Genomic DNA, 24,232 nt, shown 5'->3' on the forward strand with positions numbered 1-24,232 from the left:
CCTGCGCATGAACTCCAGGATCTTCTGGTCGGTGCGCAGGTGTGGCACCGTGTACTTCTCCTCACCGTCCTCAAAATACTTCAAGGTCGGGAAGCCAGAGACGTGGAACCTCTCTGCCAGAGATCTGTGGATGGTGGCGTCCACGGCCGCCAAGACACCGGGGCCCTGAAAGAGACAAGAGGGCAGGTCAGCAATGAGAGCGGGGGCTGGGAACGGCTGCTAATCAGAGTCACTGACAACAGCAGAAACTGCAACAATGTACCAGAAGGTTGTCACATTGTAACTGGAGAGAGGGGGCATTATACGACACAATACAGTGCTGCACTATAATACCGCACAATACTAACCGGACAGTGGTACAGGATAATCAGACGCCGACACTCGGGGTACAGGATAATCTCAGACGCCGACACTCGGGGTACAGGATAATCTCAGACGCCGACACTCGGGGTACAGGATAATCTCAGACGCCGACACTCGGGGTACAGGATAATCTCAGACGCCGACACTCGGGGTACAGGACAATCAGACGCCGACACTCGGGGTACAGGGTAATCAGACGCCGACACTCGGGGTACAGGGTAATCAGACGCCGACACTCGGGGTACAGGGTAATCAGACGCCGACACTCGGGGTACAGGGTAATCAGACGCCGACACTCGGGGTACAGGGTAATCAGACGCCGACACTCGGGGTACAGGGTAATCAGACGCCGACACTCGGGGTACAGGGTAATCAGACGCCGACACTCGGGGTACAGGGTAATCAGACGCCGACACTCGGGGTACAGGGTAATCAGACGCCGACACTCGGGGTACAGGGTAATCAGACGCCGACACTCGGGGTACAGGACAATCAGACGCCGACACTCGGGGTACAGGACAATCAGACGCCGACACTCGGGGTACAGGACAATCAGACGCCGACACTCGGGGTACAGGACAATCAGACGCCGACACTCGGGGTACAGGACAATCAGACGCCGACACTCGGGGTACAGGACAATCAGACGCCGACACTCGGGGTACAGGACAACCAGACGCTGACACTCGGGGTACAGGGTAATCAGACGCCGACACTCGGGGTACAGGGTAATCAGACGCTGACACTCGGGGCCTGTGAAGGATTAGAGTAGGTTTTATGCACACAGCCGATTGATTAACTAACCCTCATGTAGGCAGTTCATGAACTACAACCCCCATGCGGCTAGACTGAATGATCCGATCCGCTGCAGTGGGTAATGTGCACTGATCTCATTAATGATTAAAACCTTTGATTAGAATTTAAGTGATTGATGCAGAAATGCTTCTTGCCAGGGTGACCCCCAAACCTTCTTTCTGCCACGCTCGGATACAGCGGCTCGGCTACGGCGTCTCGCCTCCCTGTTTTCTCTAAATATGACAAGTTTAATTAATTCTAATGGTAAACACTTCTCCTAATAAACGAGACTCTCAGGCTGTTCCTGTAATGTTCTTAGCGCTGGAGATTTGGCAAAGCGAGTGAATTAGCAATCAGCCCGCGCTCGGCTCCAACTCCTTGAGGATCTCAGCAAGACCACGCGTTTCAGTCTCATTAGTCTGGAGCATTAGGATTCTATTAGTAAAACAATCCATAAATTAGAAAATCTACAGGATAATAAATATCAGGAGGTGTTTTAACCAAACAACATGAGAGCAAGAACAAGGTATGGAGGAAGGGGCGGAGCATAGGCGGTCACCTGCAGCTGTACCAGGAGTGGGTGTGGCCAAACACTCGCAACAATGTATCTTTGTAAATACATGTGACAATGGTACCTGGCTGGGGGTTATTACCCAATGGAAGAAGCTGGCCTGGTCTGATGAATCAGGTTACATCCTGCGGATGGCCGGGTGCGTTTGTGTTACTTACCTGGGGAAGAGCTGGCGCCAGGTGCACCACGGAGAGAAGGCAGCCTCTGATGAATCAGGTTACATCCGGTTTATGTCTGGGTGTGTGCGTCACTTACCTATGGGAAGAAGTTATGTCTGACCGCTGTTTCCTCCCCGTACGCCGGGTCTCACCTCCGGTTCCAGGAGGCACAAAACAGTTTACCGGAAACAAAGAAACGGTTTCACCTAAATAAACCTGATTTTCTTACACTTTCTTTTTGCAGAACTTCGGCCGCCTTTTCATAATCCGGTTTCATCTTCTTGCAATGTCCGCACCCTACAGGAAACGGACAGAAAACACGGTGATCGCCACAATCCCGATCTAATCCTCGTCTTATACCCAGATGTGAGCAATTCTACTAAAGCTGTTTATTTGCTATATTGGTTCCTGGGAAAGCTGGGTGACAACCAATATGGCTGCCATAGAAGTGGTTCCCCTTAACCCCAGCAGGATTACGCAGATTTACCATTCAGATCCTTGTGAAAGTGGCTGACATCAGTACATGCGATGAAACGGCTCTAGCCACCATTAGATACATCCAGGTGACCAAGGGTTAATGCATTTATATTAACACCACCAACTGGAGGAAGATGGAGACGCGCTGACTAAACAGATTAAAAACCAACACAGCTGAGTGTTTGTGACAGTCTCATGTAGGTCACGATCCCCGACTGTGACAGTCACTGAATAGAGAGAGACCTCATCACACAGAACGCGTGCAGAAGGGAGGGCACCTGTGTACATACATTACTTATCCTGTATTATACTGCAGAGCTGTACTCGCTATTCTGCTGGTGCAGTCACTGTGTACATACATTACTTATCCTGTACTGACCCTGAGTTACATCCTGTATTATACTCCAGAGCTGCACTCACTATTCTGCTGGTGCAGTCACTGTGTACATACATTACTTATCCTGTAGTGATCCTGAGTTACATCCTGTATTATACTCCAGAGCTGCACTCACTATTCTGCTGGTGCAGTCACTGTGTACATACATTACCTATCCTGTACTGATCCTGAGTTACATCCTGTATTATACTCCAGAGCTGCACTCACTATTCTGCTGGTGCAGTCACTGTGTACATACATTACTTATCCTGTACTGATCCTGAGTTACATCCTGTATTATACTCCAGAGCTGCACTCACTATTCTGCTGGTGTAGTCACTGTGTACATACATTACTTATCCTGTACTGATCCCGAGTTACATCCTGTATTATACTCCAGAGCTGCACTCACTATTCTGCTGGTGCAGTCACTGTGTACATACATTACTTATCCTGCACTGATCCTGCGTTACATCCTGTATTATACTCCAGAGCTGCACTCACTATTCTGCTGGTGCAGTCACTGTGTACATACATTACTTATCCTGCACTGATCCTGAGTTACATCCTGTATTATACTCCAGAGCTGCACTCACTATTCTGCTGGTGCAGTCACTGTGTACATACATTACTTATCCTGTACTGATCCTGAGTTACATCCTGTATTATACCCCAGAGCTGCACTCACTATTCTGCTGGTGCAGTCACTGTGTACATACATTACTTATCCTGCACTGATCCTGAGTTACATCCTGTATTATACTCCAGAGCTGCACTCGCTATTCTGCTGGTGCAGTCACTGTGTACATACATTACTTATCCTGTACTGATCCTGAGTTACATCCTGTATTATACTCCAGAGCTGCACTCACTATTCTGCTGGTGCAGTCACTGTGCACATACATTACTTATCCTGTACTGATCCTGAGTGACATCCTGTATTATACTCCAGAGCTGCACTCACTATTCTGCTGGTGCAGTCACTGTGTACATACATTACTTATCCTATACTGATCCTGAGTTACATCCTATACTATACTCCAGAGCTGCACTCACTATTCTGCTGGTGCAGTCACTGTGTACATACATTACTTATCCTGTCCTGATCCTGAGTTACATCCTGTATTATACTCCAGAGCTGCACTCACTATTCTGCTGGTGCAGTCACTGTGTACACACATTACTTATCCTGTACTGATCCTGAGTTACATCCTGTATTATACCCCAGAGCTGCACTCACTATTCTGCTGGTGCAGTCACTGTGTACATACATTACTTATCCTGCACTGATCCTGAGTTACATCCTGTATTATACTCCAGAGCTGCACTCACTATTCTGCTGGTGCAGTCACTGTATACATACATTACTGATCCTGTACTGATCCTGAGTTACATCCTGTATTATACTCCAGAGCTGCACTCACTATTCTGCTGGTGCAGTCACTGTGTACATACATTACTTATCCTGTCCTGATCCTGCGTTACATCCTGTATTATACTCCAGAGCTGCACTCACTATTCTGAGCTTCTTCAGCATTATAAGAGGACTCCAGGATTATAAATGGCCCATGGTAGATCCGGGGGGGGGGGGGGGGCCTCACTAATGGTAGATGGTAGCCTGTGGGGCAGATAAAGGGCCCCGCTATTAAAGCGTCATCAGGGGGTATGGCGACGTCCCCTATGTCTGGCTCCTGGGCGCACCGTCCCTTTAACGATTCCCGGCAGGTAAAGCATTTCCTGAAATTCACAAATCAATGTAATTTTCTTTCAGCCACAAATTGCAGATTTTCATTTCCCCGACCGCTACTCACCAGGGAGCAGAAAGAAAATAGAGGGAAGGGGGGGGGGATATTTAAAAAATAAAATACCTGAAATTCTCTGAAATCGGTTTCCCTCAGTTGGAGTGAAATATGTCCACCCCCCCTTATTGCTGATTACTACACTGTGAGCGCCCAGGAATCCGCGGCGCCTCTGTCCTCTCTGACATCGGGGCATCAGCTGAAGGCGGACACATGGCGGGCACCCAGCTTTCCCAGGATGAGATATAAGCACAAGGGGCTTATGTACAGGGATAATGCTCCGGGCGGACCTGCCACTCAGGAGTCCGGGAAAGTGGAAGAGAAACAGAATAGGAGCGGGACACGAAGGACTTACATGGAGCGTAGAACATGACGAGCGCCGACGGGTGATCCTGGATAAACTCATCAAAGCCGGCGTCAGTCAGGTGATGGACGGCGCCTTCCTGCTCCGACCAAGGCACTTCGGGCTGTTCAGGCGCCGGAGCCTGAGGGCTGAAATAACACACCAGCATAGCATGGGTTAACAGCGACTCTTCTGCAATTTTCGCGGTCCTGACAAATGTGGGGTAAAACTGTTCTTCTCTGCGCTGGTACCGACAGTATGTCCCCTGAGCGACGCAGGTGTCGGGGGGCAGGCTAATGTACAGGAGGGGTCCGGGCACTGGGGGGGTCATTATAGGGGTTAGAGGACCCCCTTAAGCAGCTGGTACTTCACGTTTTTTCACTGGCGCAGTTGTATGAGGCCCAGGTTTATGAGGGAGAAGTTGCAGATTTTGCAGCGGTTTGTGCGTATATAAGTCGTTTTGTAATTTAAACCTTTTGCGTGATTTTTAGCAGTTTTTTATTTTATTTTTATTTACTTTATCGTTTCCACTGCACATACGTGACACCGAATAACCTGGTAAATGAGCTCCACAGGTGATCTCTGTCGTAGTTTTTTTCCTTTTTCATAATATATGTGCAATAAAATGTATTTTATGTAAAATAATCCCTTGCAAGCTTTGTTTTATTGAAAACATTTAATACAATTTTTTTAGATTGTGATTTTATACTCCTGTACGCTGTGTCTCTACGGCACAGACTGCGGTGAGGGCGATGACTGAGCGTAAGTCCTGGGGTCCCTGCTAGGTCCCCGCTGCTGACTGCAGAAGCCCCAATGACCAGTCCCATCCAGACACACCTACCAATGACCAGTCCCATCCAGACACACCTACCAATGACCAGTCCCATCCAGACACACCTACCAATGACCAGTCCCATCCAGACACACCTACCAATGACCAGTCCCATCCAGACACACCTACCAATGACCAGTCCCATCCAGACACACCTACCAATGACCAGTCCCATCCAGACACACCTACCAATGACCAGTCCCATCCAGACACACCTACCAATGACCAGTCCCATCCAGACACACCTACCAATGACCAGTCCCATCCAGACACACCTACCAATGACCAGTCCCATCCAGACACACCTACCAATGACCAGTCCCATCCAGACACACCTACCAATGACCAGTCCCATCCAGACACACCTACCAATGACCAGTCCCATCCAGACACACCTACCAATGACCAGTCCCATCCAGACACACCTACCAATGACCAGTCCCATCCAGACACACCTACCAATGACCAGTCCCATCCAGACACACCTACCAATGACCAGTCCCATCCAGACACACCTACCAATGACCAGTCCCATCCAGACACACCTACCGATGACCAGTCCCATCCAGACACACCTACCGATGACCAGTCCCATCCAGACACACCTACCGATGCTTAGGTCAGCAGTGGACAGATCTCCATGTGCAGATGACTGACTGCATTACTGTTGTGTGCAGGATTACAGTTTTTACACCAGGTTAATAGGATGCAGCCTGATCTTCAAGCGGATACTACTACTACTACTCCTCCCAGCAGATCCCAGTCACACGATTCTACTTACTTTTTAAGCCAGTCTGCAATGTCTTTGGCAGTTGCTCCGTACTTCTCAAAGTTGAACTTGTACTTTCCTTTCCTGAGAATCAAATATAATAATTACAACAGCTGTGTAGAGTCCGTCAGTGAAGGTCGTCCCCTCAGTGCAGTGCCCGTCCCCTCAGTGCAGTGCCCGTCAGTGCAGGTCGTTCCCTCAGTGCAGTGCCAGTCAGTGCAGGTCGTTCCCTCAGTGCAGTGCCAGTCAGTGCAGGTCGTTCCCTCAGTGCAGTGCCAGTCAGTGCAGGTCGTTCCCTCAGTGCAGTGCCAGTCAGTGCAGGTCGTTCCCTCAGTGCAGTGCCCGTCAGTGCAGGGCCAGTCAGTGCAGGTCGTTCCCTCAGTGCAGTGCCAGTCAGTGCAGGTCGTTCCCTCAGTGCAGTGCCAGTCAGTGCAGGTCGTTCCCTCAGTGCAGTGCCAGTCAGTGCAGGTCGTTCCCTCAGTGCAGTGCCAGTCAGTGCAGGTCGTTCCCTCAGTGCAGGTCGTTCCCTCAGTGCAGTGCCAGTCAGTGCAGGTCGTTCCCTCAGTGCGGTGCCAGTCAGTGCAGGTCGTTCCCTCAGTGCGGTGCCAGTCAGTGCAGGTCGTTCCCTCAGTGCGGTGCCAGTCAGTGCAGGTCGTTCCCTCAGTGCGGTGCCAGTCAGTGCAGGTCGTTCCCTCAGTGCGGTGCCAGTCAGTGCAGGTCGTTCCCTCAGTGCGGTGCCAGTCAGTGCAGGTCGTTCCCTCAGTGCGGTGCCAGTCAGTGCAGGTCGTTCCCTCAGTGCAGTGCCCGTCAGTGCAGGTCGTTCCCTCAGTGCAGTGCCCGTCAGTGCAGGTCGTTCCCTCAGTGCAGTGCCAGTCAGTGCAGGTCGTTCCCTCAGTGCAGTGCCCGTCAGTGCAGGTCGTTCCCTCAGTGCAGTGCCCGTCAGTGCAGGTCGTTCCCTCAGTGCAGTGCCCGTCAGTGCAGGTCGTTCCCTCAGTGCAGTGCCCGTCAGTGCAGGTCGTTCCCTCAGTGCAGTGCCCGTCAGTGCAGGTCGTTCCCTCAGTGCAGTGCCCGTCAGTGCAGGTCGTTCCCTCAGTGCAGTGCCCGTCAGTGCAGGTCGTTCCCTCAGTGGAGTGCCCGTCAGTGCAGGTCGTTCCCTCAGTGCAGTGCCCGTCAGTGCAGGTCGTTCCCTCAGTGCAGTGCCCGTCAGTGCAGGTCGTTCCCTCAGTGCAGTGCCCGTCAGTGCAGGTCGTTCCCTCAGTGCAGGGCATCCCAGGAGTACTCACTCAAAATACGGAACGGTGGGGTAGCCCTTTACGCTGTACTCTTCCTTCAGTCTTTCAAACTCGGGAGGGAAGACGTTCATTCCCGCTAAAACCTGCAGGAAGAAGATAAAGAAGCTCCGATGTCAAAGAGGCAACAAAGACCCCGAAACAGCGCCGGAGGACGAGGCGCCCGTGCATAGAAAAGCCTCTCCTAACCCTTAGGGTACCGGAGGTTTTTTTCGTTTTTGCATTTTGATTTTCTTCCCCATTTTCCTTGAGCCATAACTATTTTAGTTTCCCGGTCACATAGCTGTAGGAGGGCTTATTTTTGCGGGACAAGTTGTACTTTGTAAATATGGCGTACAATGTAGTGAGAAGCGGTAAACGCATTCCAAATGGTGTGGAATTGGAAAATAAATGCATTTCCTCCACCATTTTACGAGTTTTGTTCACATGGCGTTCCGATTGCGGCAAAACTGACCCATGTCCTTCACTCTCTGGGTCAGTACGATTACAATAATACCCCCTATGTGTAGGATTTTATGTCTAAATAGCGTAAAAATAATGTAAAAAAAAAATTCCTTTTTTTATGATTTTGAATCTCGTATTTGAGCCTACAAAATCCAATATATATTTTTTTTATTCTGAACAATCCTGGATTTTTTACAGTAATCGTACAGAATTGCTCATTTCTTATGTTGGCCGCTCTGATGCCCTGGCTCTCTTCAGCGAGACCCAGCGTATTAAAATCAATTAGCGGCATCCTCATTGGCGCACAGGATGCCGGTAAGAGGCCCAGGTTTTACACCCTTAAGATGCTGGGATCTCACTTGATCACGGCATCTAAAGGCTTTAAATTACCGCGATCAGCATTATTGCCGGTTGCTGTCATTAGCCGCGGGTCTCTGCTGTTTGAAACATTGGAGACCCGCCGGCCATGGCCGCCGCACGCGCGAGTGGGGTTAATTTTTGTTGTGTTCGGACGGCTGAGGGTTTGTTACAATAGATCCATGAAGGCAATCCTCTGCGGGCTAAACACGGCAGCAACTAAAACATCTCTTCTGTCCTGGACCCTGATGAATTCATCCACCAGGACAAGTTCTCAGCGACTGAATGTAAACGAGAATGCACCTATTCACTGACAGCAAGCGGATGTATTGAACAAATGAGCATTATTTACTGTTACAGGATGAGGCTGTCTCTGGCTGACAGGACTTGCTGGGACCTGTGGGGGGCCGCAGGCAGCAGGGCCGTCTGTAGCCGCATCCACGTGTGAATCCCCCCGGTCCAATAATCCTGTTACCCAGGGCAGCAATGGCGGTGCGACATCAGGAGCGCACCCGTCACATTGGGAACTACAATAATTTCTGATGTGTCTGAAGGGTCACACGGGCTCCGCAGCACCTGTCAGAGGACATCAGTGTCCCCCTGTATGCCCCCCAGCGCTGACCTTACAGAATGGGGGCATCAGACAGTAATAATCTACTGCACATCGGTCCCGGGTCACTACTAGCGGTTACTCACATAGGTGCCCTTTAGCTCGGTGGCCGCCTGTTGGTACGCTGGCATCAACCTCTTACACACACCACACCCTGAGGACGAGAGACCAGGAACATTAAGATGGGGGGAGACACAGGCCAGAATCATAGGGCGGGGGAGGATGGGGACAGTAAACTGGAGCACGGTGACATGGACAACCTGGACAGATGAGCCACAGAGAGAGACAGAGACAGAGAGGCAGAGTGCACAGAGGAAGAGCCAGAGAGAGACAGAGAGAGAGAGAGAGAGAGAGAGACAGAGAGAGAGAGAGAGGCAGAGTGCACAGAGGAAGAGCGCAGAGAGAGAGAGAGAGAGGCAGAGTGCACAGAGGAAGAGCAGAGAGAGAGAGAGAGAGAGAGAGAGAGAGAGGCAGAGAGCACAGAGGACGAGTGCACAGAGGAAGAGCAGAGAGAGAGAGGCAGAGTGCACAGAGGAAGAGCAGAGAGAGAGAGAGAGAGAGAGAGAGAGAGAGGCAGAGTGCACAGAGGAAGAGCGCAGAGAGAGAGAGAGAGAGAGAGAGAGGCAGAGTGCACAGAGGAAGAGCGCAGAGAGAGAGAGAGAGAGAGAGAGAGAGAGAGTGCACAGAGGAAGAGCAGAGAGAGGCAGAGTGCACAGAGGAAGAGCGCAGAGAGAGAGAGAGAGAGAGAGAGGCAGAGTGCACAGAGGAAGAGCGCAGAGAGAGAGAGAGAGAGAGAGAGAGGCAGAGTGCACAGAGGAAGAGCGCAGAGAGAGAGAGAGAGAGAGAGGCAGAGTGCACAGAGGAAGAGCGCAGAGAGAGAGAGAGAGAGAGAGAGGCAGAGTGCACAGAGGAAGAGCAGAGAGAGAGAGGCAGAGTGCACAGAGGAAGAGCGCAGAGAGAGAGAGAGAGAGAGGCAGAGTGCACAGAGGAAGAGCGCAGAGAGAGAGAGAGAGAGAGGCAGAGTGCACAGAGGAAGAGCGCAGAGAGAGAGAGAGAGAGAGGCAGAGTGCACAGAGGAAGAGCGCAGAGAGAGAGAGAGAGGCAGAGTGCACAGAGGAAGAGCGCAGAGAGAGAGAGAGAGGCAGAGTGCACAGAGGAAGAGCGCAGAGAGAGAGAGAGAGAGAGAGAGAGAGGAAGGGGCAGAGTGCACAGAGGAGGAGCAGAGAGAGAGAGAGAGAGGCAGAGTGCACAGAGAAGGAGCAGAGGACGTGAGAACTTCAGGGTGAGGCAGAGAGGACTGTATAGCAGTATAGCAGAGAACGCTCAGATTATGGAGGTGCGCGGCGGGTGTCGGGGGTGGCAATGATGGGGTGCATACGTGGAGCGGCACAACAGTCCCGGGCGAGGCTCAGCACAGACACTGGTAAACTAAAAGGATTCTCACAAGTAGCGTGCGATTAACCCCCACCACGCACGCACACAGAGGCACGAGGCGCAGCAGAAGACGCACGGCACAGGACACACCGCAGCTCAGATATCACTCACATGGGGCGTAAAACATCACCAGCAGGGGGCGATCTTCCTTCTTCAGAAGCTTCCGGAAATCCTTCTCACTGTCAATATGGACAACGTCTTTGGCGTCAGGGTTCTCCTCCCACAGCGGCGCCCCCTCTGGATCTTTCAGAAAAGCCACCATGGACTGAGGGAAAGAGAAAACGTGAAAATCAGTGTGCAAGCACCGGAGGCGCCTCATGGGCGAGCGAGCGCACACACTGCTGGCGGGTGCATTCCTGGGACCAGTCTAAGGACACCTACCTTGTGTGTGAGCGGTCTGTTGTACTCTGTGTGGAACGTCCCATCCCTGCAAGACAAATCAGTCAGTCTAACGTTCAGGACTTCCCTCCCTGCTTTACACTGCAGCACTACTAACTCAGATTTACTGCTGTAAGGGGGAGGGGCCACAATCACGAATCTTCACACAGCGGCAATAATACCGCCAGGCTGTGAGTCACCTACTTGTAGTGCAGCAGCTCGGCGCCTCCAGTCTTCGCGCCGGGGTCCACTTTCATCTTCTTACACAGTTTCCTGCTCTCGGAGTCACTGGAAAGATTAAGGAAACGGTGACGCGCACATCCCAACACATTCTGCATCAGAGACCCCGGTCACATCCAGAGCTGCGATTGCTCTTTCATACACCACAAGTAACTCCGGGATGCCTCTTCTTTACCTATATCATTTCTCACGCTCCAGTTACATCCAGAGCTGTAGAACTGGACATTTCCTTCAGTGCAGGATCTGCTGCTGTGCACAGGGAGGCAGCGCTTAGCTCGCGCATAGTGCCGGTTACAAGAGTTCAGCGCTTTATGACAATGTGACGCCCTGTTACCGGCAGGATTGTGAACGCAGCTCTGGATGTGAGCGGAGTACAAGATACAACTTCACCACAACAGCCAGTGCCAGGCAGAAACACTGGGGTAAATCACAGGTCCTGTACAGACGTCCCAGTGGGTCCTGCCTGTTGGGGGTTGTAGTTTGAGAACAGGAAGCAATGTAATCATACCCGCAGTCAATCCATGATATGGTAGCTCTGCCCCGCACATCCTGCGCCGCATCCGACAGCAGCTTCAGCTGACGCTCAGCAGCCTTGGCTGAAAACAAAAAATGAAGATTGTTATTAAGTGCATTGTAAATAAAGTTTTGTGATAAGAGCACTAACCATAAAGTCACATGATTAGATTCTGCCTGTCTAAAGATGCCACTGGGGGAGCTAATAACAGGTTATACAGCCACCACTAGGGGGAGCTCACTACATACAGATTATACAGTCACCACTAGGGGGAGCTCACTACATACAGATTATACAGCCACCACTAGAGGGAGCTCACTACATACAGATTATACAGCCACCACTAGGGGGAGCTCACTACATACAGATTATACAGCCACCACTAGAGGGAGGTCACTACATACAGATTATACAGCCACCACTAGAGGGAGCTCACTACATACAGATTATACAGCCACCACTAGAGGGAGCTCACTACATACAGATTATACAGCCACCACTAGAGGGAGCTCACTACATACAGATTATACAGCCACCACTAGGGGGAGCTCACTACATACAGATTATACAGCCACCACTAGGGGGAGCTCACTACATACAGATTATACAGTCACCACTAGGGGGAGCTCACTACATACAGATTATACAGCCACCACTAGGGGGAGCTCACTACATACAGATTATACAGCCACCACTAGGGGGAGCTCACTACATACATATTATACAGCCACCACTAGGGGGAGCTCACTACATACAGATTATACAGTCACCACTAGAGGGAGCTCACTACATCCAGATTATACAGCCACCACTAGAGGGAGCTCACTACATCCAGATTATACAGCCACCACTAAAGGGAGCTCACTACATCCAGATTATACAGTCACCACTAGAGGGAGCTCACTACATACAGATTATACAGCCACCACTAGAGGGAGCTCACTACATACAGATTATACAGCCACCACTAGGGGGAGCTCACTACATACAGATTATACAGCCATCACTAGAGGGAGCTCACTACATACAGATTATACAGCCATCACTAGAGAGCTCACTACATACAGATTATACAGCCACCACTAGGGGGAGCTCACTACATACAGATTATACAGCCACCACTAGGGGGAGCTCACTACATACAGATTATACAGCCACCACTAGAGGGAGCTCACTACATACAGATTATACAGCCACCACTAGAGGGAGCTCACTACATACAGATTATACAGCCACCACTAGGGGGAGCTCACTACATACACAGATTATACAGCCACCACTAGAGGGAGCTCACTACATACAGATCATACAGCCATCACTAGAGAGCTCACTACATACAGATTATACAGCCACCACTAGAGGGAGATCACTACATACAGATTTTATTACAAGACCCGGAGGCTCATATTGCTATTCTCCTTCTTTACTCTGACCAATAGCAGCAAAGAACAAATAAAAATATTGAAACATGTGATCAGCCCCTCCCCATAGTCTCTCTATAACAGGCCACACCGCCTGCCAATCCTCCTCTTTCTTTGCTGCTGACCGCAGAGATAAGTAGTGCTTTGTTACTGTTTTTCTCATTATGTCTTACTGATGATTTTATATTCTTTGGGAAATTTGTCTTGATTTGTTTTTTCCCCTTGTGGGGCTATTTGGGGGTGCATATAGGTGATTTTACACTGTGCCTGTTAAATTTATACTTTTTCCCCTATCTTATGGTCTCTTTTGGGCTCTCCTATTGGTGGTTCGGTTCCCAGGACGGACATCTGGTTTCTCCCTCTGGTTCTCCCTCACTGTGCCCTCTTCTGTTCCCCCCTCCTAATCGGGCGGCTCTTTTTCCCGCCGCCGCTTACCTCAGTGCGGCCGCGGCTGCGCTCTCTTCCTCCCCGGCAGGCGCGCCCGAGATCTCGCGAGATCTCGGGCACTTCCGCTTCCGCTTTGTGCGTCTTCTCGGCCTGGAGCTCGGCTGCCTCGGTCCGTCCCTGGGTGTCCGGTTAGGTTTTTTCTCTTACAGCGATCCCCTGTTACTGGCCTGGGGCAAATCCCCATCACCAGTTTCCTTCTCCCCAGACGCTCCTGTGGCTGCCGCTTGTTCTAGTGAGCGGCCATTGTTAGCGTTTTTCTTTCTGTGTGGTTGAGACTGGTTTTTTAACCCTGTCTTCCCTCATACCATAACTGGCTAGATCGCCTATTATATTATACTAAGGCAGTACCATTATCAGTACTCACTTGCACAGGCCATCATGCCTAAGAATGTGCATACTGGCCAGGGCCCTGCAGCAGAGGACGTCCCTCTGGTGGAATTAACCCCTTCGGGGGAGGATGGCCATATCCCGATACCTGGGGATCAGACCATTGATTTTCAAGCGTCGCTGTCCAGCGCCATTGCTGCAGCCATGGGTTCAATGACCTCGGTCATTTCCCAGACTATCGCTCAGGCCCTAGCTGCCCATCCGACTACCTCTCAGTCCCCGCAGCCCGTCATGGTGTCCTCACCCACCGGGCCAGGGCCGTCTGCCTCCAGAAAAAGAATTCAGAAAGGTGATGATGTTCCCACCAATGTTGGCGCGCCTGGTCCGCGCAAGAGAGCCCGTACGCGTCGGGCAGAACGCACGCGCAACTGGAAAAGTGCTAGAGCACTGCAGGAGATGGATTCCGACTCTGATATCGGATCCGAGGAGGAGGCTTTAGATGACGCCTTTGAGGAGGCAGAGGAGGACCCATCAGGGGTCATGGAGGATAACCCCCTACCTGGGTGTAGCTCCCTATTGTCTGCTGCAGACGGTATGCCTGCACCTTTGACGGATCCCTCTGGGGAACCATTGTTCGACCCAGATTCGCTCCACCACCCCCGCTCGGCTGAGTGGTTACCATTGGAGCACGTCTCCAAATATTTGGAGGCTAGAGTGCGATGTCCTCTTTCCAAAGAGGCTCGCAATAAGCTTAGGGCGGAGTGCCCCAGACCCGTCATCCCTAACAGGGTGTGCGAGACTCCAGCGGTCGACCCCAAAATGACGCAGTTCCTCGCCAAATCTGGTTGGAACCCGCGTAGGGGTCTGGAGTCGGCGCTACGATCCTGCCAGGACAAACTCCTGGACATATTTGGCCCGCTAGCTAAGCTTTTCGACCTGGCAGAGACAGCTAAAGCCTAGGACAAGCAAGTTGACCCGCTGGAATTGCGCGAATGGGTACAGAGGGCCATTTGCATAGCAGGGAACGTGAATACGTCCTTGGCTATAGAGAGGCGAAAGGCCATCCTCTTCAAAATTGAGCCAAAGCTGTCAAACCTAGCTCTGACGGAGGCTGGAAAGGAGGCCCAGGGCCTTTTATTTGGTGAACCATTCATTAAGGACCTAGGGAGGTTTGTGGGGGCTTTCACGGCCTTAGACAAGGCCCAGTCCTCCATGAAGCGAGTTTTTCACGGTAGGGTCTCTACCAGGGCCGGCAGCTTCAGGGGCCGCCTGTCCGGCCGTGCCCAATTTCAGTCCCGTGGTTCGGGCCGAGGCTCCTACTCCCAGAGGTCTTCATTCCAGGAGCACAGACGAGAACAGTCTTCGTTCTTCCCTTCACGAGGAAGCTCCTGGCGTCCAAGAGGATATCGAGGAAATCCGTCTTCTAGACGTCCCTACGGTGAGTCTGCCAACTCATTTCAATTCTTTAAAGGCTTGTGTAGGGGGCAGACTACGTCTTTTTTCCCCAGCTTGGTCCCACATCACCTCGGACCGTTGGGTCCTGTCCACGGTCAGGGGTTTCCATATCGAGCTGACGTCCTCTCCACTATCCCTCCCACCCCCGCACCCGGCGATACTCTCAGCGGAGAACCGCATGCTGGTCGACTCAGAACTGTCGGACCTGGTCCGCAAAGGAGCCATAGAACCGGCTCCGATGTCCCCTGGCCTGATAATCAGCAATATTTTTCTAGTGGCAAAAAAGGGGGGCCAACTTCGGCCTGTTATCAATTTACGCGCCCTCAACGCGTTCGTCAGATACCGCCATTTCAAAATGGAGGGCATCCATCTCCTTCGGGACCTCCTTCAGATGGGCGATTGGATGGTCAAGCTGGACTTGAAGGACGCTTATCTTACTGTCCCAGTAGAGGACGCGTCCAGGAACCTTCTCTGTTTCTCTTGGCAGGACAGGATTTGGCGATTCACGTGCCTCCCGTTCGGCCTATCTTCAGCTCCCTGGTGTTTCACCAAGCTGATGCGTCCGGCTATGGCGTGGCTGCGCAGTCGTGGAGTTCGTCTCATCGTATATCTGGACGACATTCTGATCATGGCCCAGAATCGGTCAGTATTACTGGATCATCTTCGCTGGACCATGGATCTTCTGTCAGATCTGGGTTTCCTCCTCAATCAGGAGAAGTCTTGCCTCACCCCGTCTCACGTGATGGAGTTCTTGGGGTTTCTGGTGGATGCCACGGCAGGGACGCTCAGCCTACCTCCGGCCAAGGTTCGGTCCATACGGAAGGAGTTGTGCAAAGCTCGGTCGTCTTCCCAGATCCCTCTACGCCATCTAGCCAGGATCATAGGTCTGCTGGCCTCCTCTATCCAGGCGGTTTTCCCAGCCCCGCTTCACTACCGGGCTCTACAGCGCCTGAAGATCTCCCACCTTCGGGCGGGGGCTTCCTATGCGGATTGGATCTCGCTGGACGAGGAGACCAAGGAGGAACTATCCTGGTGGATCCACAATCTACGTGCTTGGAACGGCAAGGCGATCTTCGGCCATCGTCCGGATTTCGTGGTAGATTCGGATGCCAGCCTGTCGGGCTGGGGAGCTCACTGCGAGGGGATCACGACCGGAGGCGGTTGGTCAGAGGCCGAGGCGGGATTCCATATCAATGCGCTGGAACTGTTGGCTGGATCATTTGCGATCAAGAGCTTCACGAAGGACACGGCCAGATCCTGCATCCAACTTCGCATGGACAACGTGTCAGCGGTGAGGTACATCAACTGGCATGGGCGGAACCCGCTCCACCATCTTGTCTCGTCTGGCGAAGGATTTCTGGGACTACTGTCTAGACAAGGAGTTGATTGTTTTGGCGGAATATCTCCCTGGCGTCCAGAACATTCATGCGGATTGGAGCTCTCGGTATCTTTCCGATTCCAGCGACTGGCAGTTGGATCCCGCGGTGTTCCGTTCCTTAATGTCAATTTGGGGTCCTTGCTGCATCGACCTGTTTGCTTCCCGTCTCAACTCGCAACTACGACGTTTTTACAGTTGGCGCCCGGACCCGGAAGCCGAAGCGGTGGACGCTTTTCTGCAGGATTGGTCCAGAGATCTGCTTTACGCATTTCCTCCATTTCAGCTGATCCCCAGGACCCTGATTCAGGTGCGACGTTATTCAGCGGATCTGGTGCTACTGGTCCCATTTTGGAACTCCCAGTCATGGTTTCCGCACCTTCTGGAGATGATGATAGAGATCCCGTACCTGCTCCCGACGTCTCAGACTCTCCTCCGAGGGCCGAATCACCAACCACATCCTCTTCTCCTAGACGGATCCCTGCGCCTGCTGGCATGTCGGATTTCAGGGGACCCTGGGAGGTCCCAGGAGTTTCGGGAACAGCTAGAGTCCTCTTGGAAAATGCGTGGGCCCCTGGCACCAGAAGATCTTACAGATCGGCCTGGGGATCTTGGGCTCGCTGGTGCGTGGCTAGGGACTTGGATCCCGTATCGGCACCTGTGACGGAGGTCTTGCATTTCCTTTCTTCTTTATTTGACCAGGGCAAGGCTTACCGCACAATCAGCCTGTTCAGATCGGCTATTTCTGCCTCTCACCAAGGGTTTGATGGTACCCCTGCGGGACAACATCCTTTAGTGTGTCGCCTCCTGCACGGTTCTCGGATGTCTCGTCCTCCTAGACCTAGATTTTCTGCCACGTGGGATGTGTCTTGTGTCCTTTCTTTTTTGTCGTCTTGGCCTCAGAATACGGACCTTTCCCTTCGGCAGCTGTCGGCAAAGCTCGTCACTCTCTTTTGCCTGATCTCCTGCAAGCGGGTTTCAGACGTCCGGGCTTTGGACTATGATGCACGCTCGTACACCCCGGAGGGGGTCTCGTTTGACATCTCTAGGAGGACTAAGACCCACATACGCTCGGTCGCTTATCCTGCTTTCCCGGCTTCACCTTCACTTTGCCCAGTGGCCTGCCTCAGGGAGTATGAGGCTCGCACTTCTCCGCATCGGTCACGTGAGTTCCCGCATCTTTTCCTGTCGACCATTCGTCCTTTTGCCCCAGTGACCACTCCCACGCTGGCTAGGTGGATGAAGTGGGTCATGGAGCTTGCGGGCGTAGATACTTCTGTTTTTTCGGCGCATTCTGCTAGGGGGGCGTCTGCTACCTCTTTGGCGGTTTCTGGCGCCAGACTGGAGGACATTTTGAAACTGGCGGACTGGTCCAGCGTGTCCACGTTCAGGGAATTTTACTTCCGTCCAGGTCCTCACGTTTTTTCGTCAATTATTGGGAATTTATCTTAACTTTGAACTTGCAATATGAGCCTCCGGGTCTTGTAATAAAATCAGGTGATTTTCCTATTTCATGACGTAAAGTCATGATTTTATTAAAGACACGGAGGCGAGTATTGCCCGCCCTACGTTTCCCTCCCTATGTGAGTTTTCAAATTGGAATGATTTTGATTGTGTGTCATTTGCATGTTGCTTAACTCTATGAGTTTTTTCCTGAGTAGGTTTGTCGCAACCAATTGTTTGTGAATACGATGCACCAATTTGCTTCTATCATGGTTCTGTTTTCGCCTTTTTCAGGTTGAGATCGGTCAGTTCCGTGGTGTCCTTTGTTCTACGTCCTGGTTCGGAGGGTCGGCAGTTCGGTTCCAGCCGGTCATGTGACGTGGACAGCTTCAGGAGGTTCTTCAAGGTTGTTCCTGGTGTTCCTGTTCGCTTCCGGATGGATGGCGCTTTTGTTCCCAGGCTGTTCCGGTTCCTGGTTGGCGGTTCGGTTCGGATTTACATACAAAGAAAGAGGAGGATTTGCAGGCGGTGTGGCCTGTTATAGAGAGACTATGGGGAGGGGCTGATGACATGTTTCAATATTTTTATTTGTTCTTTGCTGCTATTGGTCAGAGTAAAGAAGGAGAATAGCAATATGCGCCTCCGTGTCTTTAATAAAATCATGACTTTACGTCATGAAATAGGAAAATCACCTGATTATACAGCCACCACTAGAGGGCGCTCCTCACATACAGATGTATATACAGTCACCACTAGAGGGAGCTCACTACATACAGATTATACAGCCACCACTAGGGGGAGCTCACTACATACAGATTATACCGCCACCACTAGAGGGAGCTCACTACATACAGATTATACAGCCACCACTAGGGGGAGCTCACTACATACAGATTATACAGCCACCACTAGAGGGAGCTCACTACATACAGATGTATATACAGTCACCACTAGAGGGAGCTCACTACATACAGATTATACAGCCACCACTAGGGGGAGCTTACTACATACAGATTATACAGCCACCACTAGAGGGAGCTCACTACATACAAATTATACAGCCAGAATCACACGCGTGCCTCCCACGAAAGTCCAAGACACTTTACATGAAGATTTCCGCTCTCGGTTTTGCAATTTCAGCCGGTCCCAGACGCCTCCTAATAACCCCTCCCCAGCTTGTGAGATCAGCAGCGCACCCTCACCTGTTTTGGAGTACAGAACCAGCACGTTATTGCGAGTGCGCAGCAGCTTCTTAAAGTCCTTGTGGTCGCTGACTTTTTCGATGAGCGGAGAGATTTTTAGCGCCAGGAGGATGGATGGGAAGACGATCTGTAAGAAGAACGACCAGCACAGGGTTAGTGACTAAGGATCATGTACTGCGGCCGCCATCTTCTCAGGACATTAATAATAGGGGGCGTCATGCAACTCTCCACTGACAGGTCTATCATTCTATTCATCACTGACATATTCCACAGCGCTGCACAGACATTCTCATCATGCTGTCCCCAGGAGCTCACACTCTAAGCTCCCTATGAGTTACAAGGCTTAGAAGTTTAGAAGTAAATCTTGAAACTTTTCCGAAAATTTCTAAAACCCACGTTTTCAGGACCAAATCAGGTCTGAAGTCACTTGGAGGCTTACATAAAATAAACCACCCAAAATGACCCCATTTTACAAACTACACCCCTCAAGGTATTCAAAACTGATTTTACTAACTTTGTTAACCCTTTAGGTGTTCCACAAGAATTAATGGAAAAGAGATAACATTTCTAAATGTCACTTTTTTGGCAGATTTTCCATTTAAATATTTTTTTCCAGTTACAAAGCAAGGGTTAACAGCCAAACAAAACTCAATATTTATGGCCCCGATTCAGTAGTTTACAGAAACACCCCATATGTGGTCATAAACCGCTGTACGGGCACACGGCAGGGCGCAGAAGGAAAGGAACGCCATACGGTTTTTGGAAGGCAAATTTAGCTGGACTGGTTTTTTGACACCATGTCCCATTTGAAGCCCCCCTGATGCACCCCTAGAGTAGAAACTCTAAAAAAGTGACCCCATTTTGGAAACTACAAGATAGGGTGTCAGTATTGTTGGTACTAGTTTAGGGTACATACGATTTTTGGTTGACTATATTACACTTTTTGTGAGGCAAGGTGACAAGAAATAGCTGTTTTGGCACCGTTTATATTTTTTTGTTATTTACAACATTCATCTGACAGGTTGGATCATGTGGTATTTTTATAGAGCAGGTTATTCCGGATGCGGCGATACCTAATATGTCTACTTTTTTTTTTTTATGTAAGTTTTACAATTATTTCATTTTTGAAAAAAAATAAAATCATGTTTTAGTGTCTCTAATAGTCTGAGAGCCATAGTTTCTAAGTTTTTGGGCGATTATCTTGGGTAGGGTAGGATTTTTGCGGGATGAGATGACGGTTTGATTGGCACTATTTTGGGGTGCGCATGACTTTTTGATCACTTGCTATTACACTTTTTGTGATGTAAGGTGACAAAAAATAGCTTTTTTTTTTACACCGTTTTTATTTTTTACGGTATTCACCTGAGGGATTAGTTCATGTGATATTTTTATAGAGCAGGTTGTTATGGACGTGGCGATACCTAATATGTGTAGTGCATTTTTTTATTTTTAATCAGTGACTTTTTTTTCCATTTTTTTTACCCAGACCTACTTGGTTCTTGAAGATCCAGTGGGTCTGATGTCTGTATAATACAGTACAGTACACTATATAGTGTACTGCACTGTATTTTCACTTCATACTTAGTCTGATCAGACTTCTGCCTTTAGCAGGACCGCCCTCGCAATTGTCCCAGGGTGCCTGCTGATTGATTTCAGCGGGCACCCAGTTCCGATCACCGTCTGCCGCACGGAGGTTATCAGAAATACACATGACGTACCGGTACGTCATGTGTCCCCAAGAGGTTAAAGCCCATCTGTCTGCAGTTTTGTCCCTGTGACACCGGCTGAACTGTTACATGGGCGCTCGGCTGCTGAAGACATCTGTGTTGGCCCCATGTTCATATGTGCCCTCATCGCTGAGAAAAAATAAAAGTTAATATATGCAAATGAGCCTCTAGGAGCAACGGGGGCGTCGCCATTACTCCTAGAGGCTCTGCTCTCTCTGCAACTGCCGCGTCCTCTACACTTTGACAGGAGCCTACAGTGTAAACGTCATCACACCTGGTCCTGTCCATCAAAGTGCAGAGGGCGCGGCAGAGCCTCTAGGTGTAATGGTAACGCCCCCATTGCTCCTAGAGGCTCATTTGCATATATTAACACTTCATTTTTCTCAGCAATGCGGACACATATGAACATGGGGCCAACACAGACGTCTTCAGCTGCCGAGCGCCCATGTAACAGGTCAGCCGGTGTCATAGGGAAAAAACTGCTGACAGATGCCCTATAAATAGCACTGTTGGTAGTAGTGTAAATAGTGGTGGTAGTAGTAGTATAAATAGTGGTGGTAGTAGTAGATTAAGCAGTACTGAAGGTAGTAGTAGTATAAATAGTGGTGGTAGTAGTAGATTAAGCAGTACTGGTGGTAGTAGTAGTGTAAATAGTGGTGGTAGTAGTAGTAGATTAAGCAGTACTGGTGGTAGTAGTAGATTAAGCAGTACGGGTGGTAGTTGTAGTGTAAATAGTGGTGGTAGTAGTAGTAGTAGATTAAGCAGTACTGGTGGTAGTAGTAGATTAAGCAGTACGGGTGGTAGTTGTAGTGTAAATAGTGGTGGTAGTAGTAGTGAGATAATTCCTGGCTGCTGTTCCACAAGAGGCAAAGTGCAGGACAGAAGGAGATTTCCCCATTTAACACTTGAGGTGCCAACCACAACCAAATGGACTCAGGGGCCGACATGACGCGTCCAGTATTACATATGTACCTTGTGAAAAGGACTGCAAGTTGGTAACAGACTCTTTGTTTTAAGGTCTCACTCTCTTGATCTCTGCTTGCTGTCAGGGAATAGGAGCCTAAACTAACCTCATCCAGAAGCTGAGAACCCCACACCGACCTAATAGTTTTAAGAGCTGCAGATCGTCACCGTGTACCAGTGCAGGTTGGGGCCGTCACCCAGGACAGGGGAGAACTTTGTGCTGCTGCATTTAGCTCACAGAGGATACACTGATACACTGTATCAAACCCTCAGCTGTGTGACCAGGACCAAGACAGAATGTATACATTTCATTGACTGCAAGCAGAGACTCTGAAAAGGTTGAGGAACTGAATTAAGGTCTATAAGAGGGTCGCATAAGGGCCCTCACATTATTCCTGCCAAGGGCCCCTGGTTACACACACTTAATACTCCAGGGGCCGTCCACAGGAAACACACGTGGCAGTATCTGTGTACAAGAGCTGACAACCCCACCATACCTGGCTTGCAGGTATTGGCTGAGCACCAGACCGTGGCCCCTGCCAGCAGGTAGCGGGCGTCGCCTCCTTCTATAAACAGCCCGGGGCCATATTCCAGGATCTGAGCGACTCGAAGGACGGGTTCCTCGCCGCGCCGTTTCGTAGTTCCTCTTCCAAGTGAATACAAAATCAATATTTGTCCTAAGTGGTGTTTGCTCAGAGACCCAGTCACCTCATCCAGGGTCACACCTGCACCCGCAGCTTTAGACTGTCAGCTCTTGTGGACAGGACACATGATGGCGCCATGTAAAGGGATGGCATGTTCAGCTTCAGGACTATGGCAGTATATGGGGGGTAACGCCACAGCTTGTGCCCAACACCCCAAATAAAGCAGCAGTCACTGGGCAGACTTCAGATCCAGGTAAAAGCACCCGAGCGAAACATGTGCTGGCATTGCCCAGAATCACCTGTGTGCACCGGCTTCCCTGCCAGGTGAGTGATATGGGGGTATACCAGCGCAGGCAGATGGCATGTGCCGGGAAGAGGTCGTCTCTTGTTCTAGGTTGCGGGACCCCAGGTTTACAAATCTACCGCCATCTATCTGCATCCTAGCGTTTTGGACCTGGCAGCACAATCCGGTTATCATCTGACACCGTACCCAGAGGAATGTGTGATGGCCCCGCCGCAGACAAAGACGCCTCAGTAGCGGGCAAGATCTGAAGATGCCAACCCCAAATATCCTTTCCACAAGTTACATGATCTGTAATCCTTCAGTTATAGCGGGCACCGCTGCCAACTGTCATTATGGGGGCGACACCTGAAGCCTCCGCTGCCCCTCGCTCTACGCCAGGTGACCGGTATTCACGACTTCTGTGCCACCGGAGGACAATCTCCAGGCTGACGGCGATAATTAGCAATGATAAGTGCAGCAACTTTCTAATAGAATTGGGATTTTAATTTCTCAGTGTTTTCACAATATCTGCTTGCAAATGGGAATGGGAACATTGCTGTGTACATTTGGAGTGCGAAAAACCCATCCAGCTCTACTACTTTTCACAGCTGAGGGTTTGTCACAAGTGTATCCAGTGTAGACCAATCCTCTGTGAGGTGAACATCCTCCGGACTGATACGTTGTTATCTGCGCTGATACATTGTAACAATCTATCAGGACAGGAGAGAGAAGCTATCAGGTAATAGGATCATCCATAAAAAGTCACAATAAATGATGCAACAACACTGCCTGCAGCTCTGGATGTGACTGGAGAATAAGATATGATGCCACTCGGAATCAGTACCGGATAAGTTCTGCTAACAAGAGCAGGATCCTGCCCAGACAGCGGAGAATCTTGGAATTTCCTGAGCGTGCCGAGAGGCAGGGATGGGGGAGGGGTTGGTGCCAATTCACCAGAAGCCGCAGGCCTACGATAAAGTGTCAGCTGTTTGACAAGACACCAGAAGCCGCAGGGCTGGAGGACGAGGCTGGAAATGAGAGGCTTCCTGCTGCATCCGGGAGGACGAGGTCGGAGGAGAAAGCCCAAAAATAACCCCAAAAGCCGGCCGACGACAGAGAGCGCCCCCCGCCGCCGGCCGATGACAGAGAGCGCCGCCGGCCGACGACAGAGAGCGTCCCCCGCAGCCGGCCGACGA

At 50.6% G+C, this 24,232-nt stretch overlaps 2 protein-coding genes across 2 annotated transcripts in view; one reads left to right on the plus strand and one right to left on the minus strand.

Moving 5' to 3' along the window:
• PDIA5 (protein disulfide isomerase family A member 5) overlaps positions 1-24,232 on the minus strand; it is a 44,658-nt gene that overhangs the window by 11,810 nt on the left and 8,616 nt on the right. Inside the window, exons 2-12 of the mRNA XM_044295900.1 lie at positions 19,420-19,546; positions 11,744-11,831; positions 11,200-11,283; positions 10,999-11,044; positions 10,729-10,882; positions 9,270-9,337; positions 7,767-7,858; positions 6,496-6,567; positions 4,895-5,031; positions 2,117-2,184; positions 2-165 (exon numbers count right to left, since the gene is read on the minus strand). Coding sequence (XP_044151835.1) covers positions 2-165; positions 2,117-2,184; positions 4,895-5,031; positions 6,496-6,567; positions 7,767-7,858; positions 9,270-9,337; positions 10,729-10,882; positions 10,999-11,044; positions 11,200-11,283; positions 11,744-11,831; positions 19,420-19,546 — 1,100 coding nt within the window. The remainder of the gene's footprint in view (position 1; positions 166-2,116; positions 2,185-4,894; positions 5,032-6,495; positions 6,568-7,766; positions 7,859-9,269; positions 9,338-10,728; positions 10,883-10,998; positions 11,045-11,199; positions 11,284-11,743; positions 11,832-19,419; positions 19,547-24,232) is intronic.
• On the plus strand, positions 13,260-18,715 carry LOC122939780. Its single transcript, XM_044295901.1, has 2 exons — positions 13,260-15,382; positions 18,512-18,715. The coding sequence occupies exon 1, from the start codon at positions 13,996-13,998 to the stop codon at positions 14,902-14,904; it is 909 nt and encodes a 302-aa protein (XP_044151836.1). The 5' UTR covers positions 13,260-13,995; the 3' UTR covers positions 14,905-15,382; positions 18,512-18,715.

Source organism: Bufo gargarizans, chromosome 6 (genome assembly GCF_014858855.1).
Source record: "Bufo gargarizans isolate SCDJY-AF-19 chromosome 6, ASM1485885v1, whole genome shotgun sequence".
Taxonomy (NCBI): Eukaryota; Metazoa; Chordata; class Amphibia; order Anura; family Bufonidae; genus Bufo; species Bufo gargarizans.

Coding starts and splice junctions, on each gene's coding strand:
- LOC122939780 (XM_044295901.1), top strand. CDS start 13,996: ATGCCTAAGAATGTGCATACTGGCCAGGGCCCTGCAGCAGAGGACGTC.